Source organism: Silene latifolia, chromosome 2 (genome assembly GCF_048544455.1).
Source record: "Silene latifolia isolate original U9 population chromosome 2, ASM4854445v1, whole genome shotgun sequence".
Classification (NCBI taxonomy): Eukaryota; Viridiplantae; Streptophyta; class Magnoliopsida; order Caryophyllales; family Caryophyllaceae; genus Silene; species Silene latifolia.
This window is the reverse complement of record NC_133527.1, coordinates 65,190,931-65,202,337: the sequence shown is the minus strand read 5'-3', so window position 1 is coordinate 65,202,337 and position 11,407 is coordinate 65,190,931. Positions and strand designations below refer to the sequence as shown.

At 39.4% G+C, this 11,407-nt stretch overlaps 1 protein-coding gene across 1 annotated transcript; it reads right to left on the bottom strand.

Annotated features, from left to right (window-relative positions):
* Window positions 1-10,581: 10,581 nt before the first annotated feature.
* LOC141640894 (uncharacterized) lies at window positions 10,582-11,187 on the bottom strand. Its single transcript, XM_074449573.1, has one exon. It carries the CDS (start codon window positions 11,185-11,187, stop codon window positions 10,582-10,584), a length of 606 nt encoding a protein of 201 aa, XP_074305674.1.
* Window positions 11,188-11,407: the final 220 nt, after the last annotated feature.

Below are 11,407 nucleotides of genomic sequence, written 5' to 3'. Positions count from 1 at the left end.
TGTCATGGTGACTTGTAGTTCTAACCATTTGTCCATGTTCATTAGTCCTTATGACTCGTTGTGTAAAACATTTGTCCTTGTCCTTAGTCCTTGTGACTTGTTGTGTATAACATTTGTCCTTGTTCATTAGTCCTTGTGACACGTTGTGTGAATAATTTTGTCCTTGTCATTGTGACTTGTTGTTCTAACCATTTATCGTTGTTCATTAGTCATTGGGACTCGTTGTGTGAATCATTTTTCCTTGTTCATTAATCCTTGTGACTCGTTGTGTGAACCATTTGTCCTTGTTCTTTAGTCCTTGTGACTCGTTTTGCGAACTATTTGTTCTTGTTAATTAGTCCTTGTGACTCGTTGTGTGAAACATTTATCCTTGTCATGTTGACTTGTTGTTCTAAGCATTTTTCCTTGTTCATTAGTCCTTGTGACTCGTTGTGTAAACCATTTGTCCTTGTTCATTAGTCCCTGTGACTCGTTGTGTAAACCATTTGTCCTTGTTCATTAGTCCTTGTGACTCGTTGTGTGAACCATTTGTCCATGTTCTTTAGTCCTTGTGACTCGTTGTGTGAACCATTTGTTCTTGTTCTTAGTCCCTGTGACTTGTTGTGTAAACCATTTGTGCTTGTTCATTAGTCCTTGTGACTCGTTGTGTGAACCGTTTGTACTAGTTCATTAATCCTTGTGAATCGTTGTGTGAACCATTTGTCCTTGTTCATTATCCCTAGTGACTCATTGTGTGAACCATTTGTCCTTGTTCTTTAGTCCTTGTGACTCGTTTAGGGAACTATTTTTTATTGTTAATTAGTCCTTGTGACTCGTTGTGTGAACCATTTATCATTTTCAGGGTGACTTGTTGTTCTAACCATTTGTCCTTGTTCATTAGTCCTTGTGACTCGTTGTGCGAACCATTTGTCCATGTTCTTTAGTCCTTGTGACTTGTTGTGTAAACCATTTGTGCTTGTTAATTAGTCCTTGTGATTCGTTTTGTGAACTATTTGTCCTTGTCATGGTGACTTGTAGTTCTAACCATTTGTCCATGTTCATTAGTCCTTATGACTCGTTGTGTAAAACATTTGTCCTTGTTCTTAGTCCTTGTGACTTGTTGTGTAAACCATTTGTCCTTGTTCATTAGTCCTTGTGACATGTTGTGTGAATAATTTTCTCCTTGTCATTATGACTTGTTGTTCTAACCATTTATCGTTGCTCATTAGTCATTGTGACTCGTTGTGTGAACCATTTGTCCTTGTTCATTAATCCTTGTGACTCATTGTGCGAACCATTTGTCCATATTCTTTAGTCCTTGTGACTTGTTGTGTAAACCATTTGTGCTTGTTAATTAGTCCTTGTGATTCGTTGTGTGAACTATTTGTCCTTGTCATGGTGACTTGTTGTTCTAACCATTTCTCCATGTTCATTAGTCCTTGTGACTCGTTGTGTAAAACATTTGTTCTTGTTCTTTGTCCTTGTGACTTGTTGTGTAAACCATTTGTGCTTGTTCATTAGTCCTTGTGACTCGTTGTGTGAACCGTTTGTACTTGTTCATTAATCCTTGTGACTCGTTGTGTGAACCATTTGTCCTTGTTCTTTTGTCCTTGTGACTCGTTTTGCGAACTATTTGTGCTTGTTAATTAGTCCTTGTGACTCGTTGTGTGAACCATTTATCCTTGTCATGGTGACTTGTTGTTCTAACCATTTTTCCTGGTTCATTAGTCCTTGTGACACGTTGTGTAAACCATTTGTCTTTGTTCATTAGTCCCTGTGACTCGTTGTGTAAACCTTTTGTCCTTGTTCTTTAGTCCTTGTGTGAACCATTTGTGCTTTTTAATTAGTCCTTGTGATTCGTTGTGTGAACTATTGGTCCTTGTCATGGTGACTTGCAGTTCTAACCATTTGTCCATGTTCTTTAGTCCTTATGACTCGTTGTGTAAAACATTTGTCCTTGTTCTTAGTCCTTGTGACTTGTTGTGTAAACCATTTGTCCTTGTTCATTAGTCCTTGTGACACGTTGTGTGAATAATTTTGTCCTTGTCATTGTGACTTGTTGTTCTAACCATTTATCATTGTTCATTAGTCATTTAGACTCGTTGTGTGAACCATTTTTCCTTGTTCATTAATCCTTGTGACTCGTTGTGTGAACCATTTGTCCTTGTTCATTATCCCTTGTGACTCGTTGTGTGAACCATTTGTCCTTGTTCTTTAGTCCTTGTGACTCGTTTAGGGAACTATTTTTTATTGTTAATTAGTCCTTGTGACTCGTTGTGTGAACCATTTATCATTTTCATGGTGACTTGTTGTTCTAACCATTTTTCCTTGTTCATTAGTCCTTGTGACTCGTTGTGTAAACCATTTGTCCTTGTTCATTAGTCCCTGTGACTCGTTGTGTAAAACATTTGTCCTTGTTCATTAGTCCTTGTGACTCGTTTAGGGAACTATTTTTTATTGTTAATTAGTCCTTGTGACTCGTTGTGTGAACCATTTATCATTTTCAGGGTGACTTGTTGTTCTAACCATTTGTCCTTGTTCATTAGTCCTTGTGACTCGTTGTGCGAACCATTTGTCCATGTTCTTTAGTCCTTGTGACTTGTTGTGTAAACCATTTGTGCTTGTTAATTAGTCCTTGTGATTCGTTTTGTGAACTATTTGTCCTTGTCATGGTGACTTGTAGTTCTAACCATTTGTCCATGTTCATTAGTCCTTATGACTCGTTGTGTAAAACATTTGTCCTTGTTCTTAGTCCTTGTGACTTGTTGTGTAAACCATTTGTCCTTGTTCATTAGTCCTTGTGACATGTTGTGTGAATAATTTTCTCCTTGTCATTATGACTTGTTGTTCTAACCATTTATCGTTGCTCATTAGTCATTGTGACTCGTTGTGTGAACCATTTGTCCTTGTTCATTAATCCTTGTGACTCATTGTGCGAACCATTTGTCCATATTCTTTAGTCCTTGTGACTTGTTGTGTAAACCATTTGTGCTTGTTAATTAGTCCTTGTGATTCGTTGTGTGAACTATTTGTCCTTGTCATGGTGACTTGTTGTTCTAACCATTTCTCCATGTTCATTAGTCCTTGTGACTCGTTGTGTAAAACATTTGTTCTTGTTCTTTGTCCTTGTGACTTGTTGTGTAAACCATTTGTGCTTGTTCATTAGTCCTTGTGACTCGTTGTGTGAACCGTTTGTACTTGTTCATTAATCCTTGTGACTCGTTGTGTGAACCATTTGTCCTTGTTCTTTTGTCCTTGTGACTCGTTTTGCGAACTATTTGTGCTTGTTAATTAGTCCTTGTGACTCGTTGTGTGAACCATTTATCCTTGTCATGGTGACTTGTTGTTCTAACCATTTTTCCTGGTTCATTAGTCCTTGTGACACGTTGTGTAAACCATTTGTCTTTGTTCATTAGTCCCTGTGACTCGTTGTGTAAACCTTTTGTCCTTGTTCTTTAGTCCTTGTGTGAACCATTTGTGCTTTTTAATTAGTCCAAGTGATTCGTTGTGTGAACTATTGGTCCTTGTCATGGTGACTTGCAGTTCTAACCATTTGTCCATGTTCTTTAGTCCTTATGACTCGTTGTGTAAAACATTTGTCCTTGTTCTTAGTCCTTGTGACTTGTTGTGTAAACCATTTGTCCTTGTTCATTAGTCCTTGTGACACGTTGTGTGAATAATTTTGTCCTTGTCATTGTGACTTGTTGTTCTAACCATTTATCATTGTTCATTAGTCATTTAGACTCGTTGTGTGAACCATTTTTCCTTGTTCATTAATCCTTGTGACTCGTTGTGTGAACCATTTGTCCTTGTTCATTATCCCTTGTGACTCGTTGTGTGAACCATTTGTCCTTGTTCTTTAGTCCTTGTGACTCGTTTAGGGAACTATTTTTTATTGTTAATTAGTCCTTGTGACTCGTTGTGTGAACCATTTATCATTTTCATGGTGACTTGTTGTTCTAACCATTTTTCCTTGTTCATTAGTCCTTGTGACTCGTTGTGTAAACCATTTGTCCTTGTTCATTAGTCCCTGTGACTCGTTGTGTAAAACATTTGTCCTTGTTCATTAGTCCTTGTGACTCGTTTAGGGAACTATTTTTTATTGTTAATTAGTCCTTGTGACTCGTTGTGTGAACCATTTATCATTTTCAGGGTGACTTGTTGTTCTAACCATTTTTCCTTGTTCATTAGTCCTTGTGACTCGTTGTGTAAACCATTTGTCCTTGTTCATTAGTCCCTGTGACTCGTTGTGTAAAACATTTGTCCTTGTTCATTAGTCCTTGTGACTCGTTGTGTAACCATTTGTCCATGTTCTTTAGTCCTTATGACTCGTTGTGTAAAACATTTGTCCTTGTTCTTAGTCCTTGTGACTTGTTGTGTAAACCATTTGTCCTTGTTCATTAGTCCTTGTGACACGTTGTGTGAATAATTTTCTCCTTGTCATTGTGACTTGTTGTTCTAACCATTTATCGTTGTTCATTAGTCATTGTGACTCATTGTGTGAACCATTTGTCCTTGTTCATTAATCCTTGTGACTCGTTGTGTGAACCATTTGTCCTTGTTCATTATCCCTTGTGACTCATTGTGTGAACCATTTGTCCTTGTTCTTTTGTCCTTGTGACTCGTTTTGCGAACTATTTGTGCTTGTTAATTAGTCCTTGTGACTCGTTGTGTGAACCATTTATCCTTGTCATGGTGACTTGTTGTTCTAACCATTTTTCCTGGTTCATTAGTCCTTGTGACTCGTTGTGTAAACCATTTGTCCTTGTTCATTAGTCCCTATGACTCGTTGTGTAAACCATTTGTCCTTGTTCTTTAGTCCTTGTGACTCGTTGTGTGATCCATTTGTGCTTGTTAATTAGTCCTTGTGACTCGTTGTGTGAACCATTTATCCTTGTCATGGTGACTTGTAGTTCTAACCATTTGTCCATGTTCATTAGTCCTTATGACTCGTTGTGTAAAACATTTGTCCTTGTTCTTAGTCCTTGTGACTTGTTGTGTAAACCATTTGTCCTTGTTCATTAGTCCTTGTGACAAGTTGTGTGAATAATTTTCTCCTTGTCATTGTGACTTGTTGTTCTAACCATTTATCGTTGTTCATTAGTCATTGTGACTCGTTGTGTGAACCATTTGTCCTTGTTCATTAATCCTTGTGACTCGTTGTGTGAATCATTTGTCCTTGTTCATTATCCCTTGTGACTCGTTGTGTGAACCATTTGTCCTTGTTCTTTTGTCCTTGTGACTCGTTTTGCAAACTATTTGTGTTTGTTAATTAGTCCTTGTGACTCGTTGTGTGAACCATTTATCCTTGTCATGGTGACTTGTTGTTCTAACCATTTTTCCTGGTTCATTAGTCCTTGTGACTCGTTGTGTAAACCATTTGTCCTTGTTCATTAGTCCATGTGACTCGTTGTGTAAACCATTTGTCCTTGTTCTTTAGTCCTTGTGACTCGTTGTGTGAACCATTTGTGCTTTTTAATTAGTCCTTATGATTCGTTGTGTGAACTATTTGTCCTTGTCATGGTGACTTGTAGTTCTAACCATTTGTCCATGTTCATTAGTCCTTATGACTCGTTGTGTAAAACATTTGTCCTTGTCCTTAGTCCTTGTGACTTGTTGTGTAAACCATTTGTCCTTGTTCATTAGTCCTTGTGACACGTTGTGTGAATAATTTTGTCCTTGTCATTGTGACTTGTTGTTCTAACTATTTATCGTTGTTCATTAGTCATTGTGACTCGTTGTGTGAATCATTTTTCCTTGTTCATTAATCCTTGTGACTCGTTGTGTGAACCATTTGTCCTTGTTCTTTAGTCCTTGTGACTCATTTTGCGAACTATTTGTTCTTGTTAATTAGTCCTTGTGACTCGTTGTGTGAACCATTTATCCTTGTCATGTTGACTTGTTGTTCTAACCATTTCTCCATGTTCATTAGTCCTTGTGACTCGTTGTGTAAAACATTTGTTCTTGTTATTAGTCCTTGTGACTTGTTGTGTAAACCATTTGTGCTTGTTCATTAGTTCTTGTGACTCGTTGTGTGAACCGTTTGTACTTGTTCATTAATCCTTGTGACTCGTTGTGTGAACCATTTGTCCTTGTTCATTAGTCCTTGTGACTCGTTGTGTGAACCATTTGTCCTTGTTCATTAGTCCTTGTGACTCGTTGTGTAAACCATTTGTCCTTGTTCATTAATCCTTGTGACTCGTCGTGTGAACCATTTGTCCATGTTCTTTAGTCCTTGTGACTCATTGCGTGAACCATTTGTGCTTGTCAATTAGTCCTTGTGATTCGTTGTGTGAACTATTTGTCCTTGTCATGGTGACTTGTAGTTCTAACCATTTGTCCATGTTCATTAGTCCTTATGACTCGTTGTGTAAAACATTTGTCCTTGTTCTTAGTCCTTGTGACTTGTTGTGTAAACCATTTGTCCTTGTTCATTAGTCCTTGTGACACGTTGTGTGAATAATTTTCTCCTTGTCATTGTGACTTGTTGTTCTAACCATTTATCGTTGTTCATTAGTCATTGTGACTCGTTGTGTACACCATTTGTCCTTGTTCATTAGTCCTTGTGACTCGTTGTGTGAACCATTTGTCCATGTTCTTTAGTCCTTGTGTCTCGTTGTGTGAACCATTTGTGCTTGTTAATTAGTCCTTGTGATTCGTTGTGTGAACTATTTGTCCTTGTCATGGAGACTTGTTGTTCTAACCATTTCTCCATGTTCATTAGTCCTTGTGACTCGTTTTGTAAAACATTTGTTCTTGTTCTTAGTCCCTGTGACTTGTTGTGTAAACCATATGTGCTTGTTCATTAGTCCTTGTGACTCGTTGTGTGAACCGTTTGTACTTGTTCATTAATCCTTGTGACTCGTTGTGTGAACCATTTGTCCTTGTTCATTATCCCTTGTGACTCAATGTGTGAACCATTTATCCTTGTTCTTTAGTCCTTGTGACTTGTTCTGTGAACCATTTGTGCTTGTTAATTAGTCCTTGTGACTCGTTGTGTGATCCATTTGTTCTTGTTATGGTGACTTGTTGCAGTGTAAACTATGGGAACAAGCACAAATGGGATAAATCCTGAAACAGGCAAAGGAGTAATTTTCAGGGAATGCAATAAACTTGGGAATTTTTATAAAAATAGTAAATGACCCTGAAAAATCATGAAACTTGGTGATAATTTAGTTAAGAGAGTAAACTAAAACTGTGCCAATTCTCAGGATTTTACAGGCACTCCAAGTATTTTTAATAAATAGAAAACCAGACTGAAATAAGAGAAATCTTAGCAGTTTCTGGTAAGACTCTGTGATTGTTTTGTGATTATTTTGGTAAATGAAAATGGGATATAATTAACAAACTAATTCCCAAGCAAGCACAGGAAATCAATTTGATAATTTAGGAAGACTAAGATTGAATTTATTCAAGCAAGCACAGAACCAATTCAAGCTTAACCAGACAATGCACTTAAAATAGCTCAAGCAAGCACAGACCTATTCCAAGTAGCACCACAGATCCTTAATCACCTTCTAAGCAAGCACAAGAAGATATTAAGTCTGACTTATAACTAAGACTCAGCAAAGTTAAAAGATTTGCAAATTTTGAGAGAAATCTCAAGGTTTTTCATTAATCAAAGTCTGAGTACAACAGACTGAGAAAGGGTCCTTATATAGGCCTTTCTGTGAGAAGTTCAGTACATGATAAACCCTAGACAACTCCATCTAAGGGCCAGGATTAAACTTAGGAAGCAAACAAGAGTAGTGGACTTATATTACAACGGATACAAAAGAAATTAAGGCAAATCGAACAAGAACAAAAGAGCTGCAGTTGATAGTGACATGTTGTCAGTCTGGTTCTTTGAAATCTTTAGCTGGTTGTTGTGGGTCAAGTGGCTTAGGTGCAGGCATTTTATATGGCTCAAGGCTCTATAAAATGAATTTGAATAGGCCAGGTTCCTCTTTGTTGAGAGTTTTCTCTTGTTTGGCCAAAAATGGCAACTTTACTTTATCTGTTTTACCCCCCTGCAACTTATCTTTTCAGTCTGATTTTTGGTGCAATGCTTTAGGAATTTGGCCTGGCTCCCTAGGATTAATTTGTGACTAGTTGAATAAGGATTCAGCTGGCCAAGGTGGCTGATGGTGGCTAGCCTGGCTGCTTTGTTCTTGTGGATGGTGAAGTTGGATTTGGCAGTTGAGGTTGCTGAATGGAATCACGAGTTTGAATTGTGCTGTCATAAAAAGGTCTTGGCCTGGTTATCGCTCCGCCGCAACCCCCTGGTTGAACAGGGCTTGCCCTCAAGCCTGGATCCTCCTCTCCCTCAGAATCTTCATAGAATGGACTTAGATCACCCACATTGAATGTGCCATGAACCCCATACTCCCCTGGCAAGTCAACTTTATAAGCATTTGGACCAATTCTTTCCAAGACTTCAAATGGCCCATCTGCTCTAGGCATAAGCTTGTTCTTTCTTTTGGAGGGGAATCTTTCCTTCCTAAGGTGCAGCCAAACCATATCTCCTGCCTCAAACTCCTTCCTTTTCCTAGGCTTCTTGGATTGTTTTTTATACAGCTCATTGGACCTTTCAATTTGTTTTCTTACGGTTTCATGCAACTTCAGCAGTTGTTCAGCTGTTCTCTTGGCATCAGGATTGATCTCTTCCTTTGGGACAGAAGATAAGTCCAAGGGCATAAGTGGATTAACCCCATAGACTATCTCAAAAGGACTGTAACCGATTTGCGAGTAGATGGTGCTCTGTTGAATGCAAATTCATTTGCAGCTAGCTTTAAATCCCAATCCTTCAAGGTTTTGCTAACTAGGCACCTTAAAATTCTCCCCAAAGTTTTGTTAGTGACCTCAGTTTGGCCATCTGTTTGTGGGTGATGAGAGGTACTGAACAAAAGCTTTGTCTTTAGCAGCTTCCATAGGGTCTTCCAAAAGTAGCTCATAAATTTTGTATCCTGTCGGATACAATTGTCTTAGGAACCCCATGAAGTCTCACAATCTCTTTAAGGTATAGCTCAAAGAACACTAGCAAAGCATCCTCAGTCTTCTTGCAGGCTATGAAGTGAGCCATCTTACTGAACCTGTCCACAACCACCATGATTGAATCTTTTCCTCTCTGTGTTCTTGGTAATGCCACAATGAAATCAAGGCTCACACCTTCCCAAGGCTTATCGGGGATAGGCGGTGGGGTGTAGGGTCCGCTTGGAAGGAACTCTTGGCTTTTCGACATGTTGAACACCTTCTAAGGATGCCTGAACATCACCCATCATCCTAGGCCAATAAAATTGGTCTTGTAAGATATCTAGGGTTTTTTGAACACCAAAATGTCCCCCTAACCCTCCTGAATGGACTTCCCCGATCGTAAATCCTGTAGGATCCCCTTGGTACACACAACTTGTTACCATGAAACAAAAAACCATCCTGTAGCATATATTTCTTACTCTGAGTTGAGCCTCCTTCTGTGAGAACAATCCACTCTTCAGAGAAGTCAGGGTCCTCCTTATACATCTCCTTCATGAATTCAAACCCAAGGACCTTGTTACTAATGACAGTCAACAAAGAATGCCTTCTAGATAGGGCATCAGCTACCACATTCTGCTTCCCCTCTTTATATTTGCTTGAAAAGTTAAAGGCTTGCAGGAATTCTACCCACTTAGCATGTCTATGGCTCAGCTTGTGTTGGCCATTGATGTATTTCAGGGCCTCATGATCAGAATGCAACACAAATGGCTTAGGTTTCAAGTAGTGACTCCAATGGGTAAGAGCCCTTATGATTGCATAGAACTCTTTGTCATAAGTTGAATATTTCAGCTTGGCTCCATTCAACTTCTCACTGAAATAGGCCACTGGTCTCTGGCCTTGGATTAGGACAGCTCCTATTCCAACCCCACTAGCATCACACTCCACCTCAAATAGTTGTTCAAAGTCAGGTAGCTTGAGAATGGGAGTCTCACACATTAATTTTTTGACCCTCTCAAAGGATCTTTGAAAGCAGTTTCAGTCCATTGGAAGTCTCCCTTCCTCATACACTCAGTAATTGGTGCAACAATTGAGCTGAAATTCTTAATGAACCTTCTGTAGAAAGATGCCAGGCCATGGAACCCCTTACTTCGTGATTGTTTGTGGGATGGCCAAGTTTGCATAGCCTGAATCTTCCCCGATCAATGAAATCCCCCTTCCGATATAATATATCCAGAAATGCTACCTCATTGACCATGAAGGTACATTTCTCAAGCTTCCCATACAACTTCTGTTCCCTGAGTATTTTAAAAATCACTTCCAAGTGTAATACATGCTCGGATGGACTTCTTTGTAAATGAGTATGTCATCAAAGTATACTACAAACAAACTTTCCAAGGCGGGTCTTAGAACCTCAGTCATGAGCCTCATGAAGGTGCTTGGAGCATTAGACAATCCAAATGGCATGACAAGCCACTCATACAGGCCATGTTTGGTTTTGAAAGCTGTTTTCCACTCATCACCTTCTCTTATTCTCACCTGATGATACCCTTGCTCGAGATCGATTTTTGAAAAGATCTCGAGCCCCACCGAGCTCATCCAACATGTCATCTAGTCTTGGAATAGGGAATCAGACTTGATCTGTGATGTTGTTTATAGCCCCGCTATCGTACACATTCTCCAACTTCCATCTTTCTTAGGCACTAGTAAGGCAGTCGCACAGGGGCTCAATGACTCCCTTACAAACCCCTTAGTCATTAATTCTTCAACTCGATGTTGTAGCTCCTTAGTTGTTGTGGGATCACACCTGTAAGCTGGCCTGTTAGGAAGTACAGAACCAGGTACAAGGTCTATGTGATGCTCAATGCCTCTCAGGGGTGGCAATCCACTAGGCAACTCAGCTGGAAAAACCTCCTTGTACTTCTTAACTAAGGGTTGAACCTCTGCAGGTACATCTTTGTTCCATTCAGTGTTGGTTTCCCTTGATAGGAGGAACAACACAGGTTGTTCTTGCCTCAGCTCCTTGATCGCCGGCTGCCTCGGATAGAAATAGTACTCCATTAACCTCTTCGGGCATGTTAGGACTTCCATAACCCTCTCGGTTTGGTGGCAAGGGAGTCGAGTGACTCTCTTTCCATTATGCTTGAAAACATAGACATTTTCCTTCCCCTGGTGAGTGGTATTCCTGTCAAATTCCCATGGTCTCCCTAGTAGTAGATGGCAGGCATCCATAGGGACCACATCACACAAAGACTTCATCCTTGTACACCTTCCCAATTGAAAAGGGAACAATACATTGCTTGTCAACTTTAACTTCAGATCCTTTGCTTAACCATCTCAGCTTGTATGGGTTGGGTGTGCTCTGAGTAGGCAAGCTCACTTGCTAACCATGATAGTGGATGCTACATTGGTACAGCTACCTCCATCAATGATCAAATTACACACTCTCCCTTGGACAGTGCACCTACTCCCCGAATAT

Excerpts from the sequence above, each read along its gene's own strand:
- LOC141640894 (XM_074449573.1), bottom strand. The coding sequence starts at position 11,187 with ATGAAGTCTTTGTGTGATGTGGTCCCTATGGATGCCTGCCATCTACTA.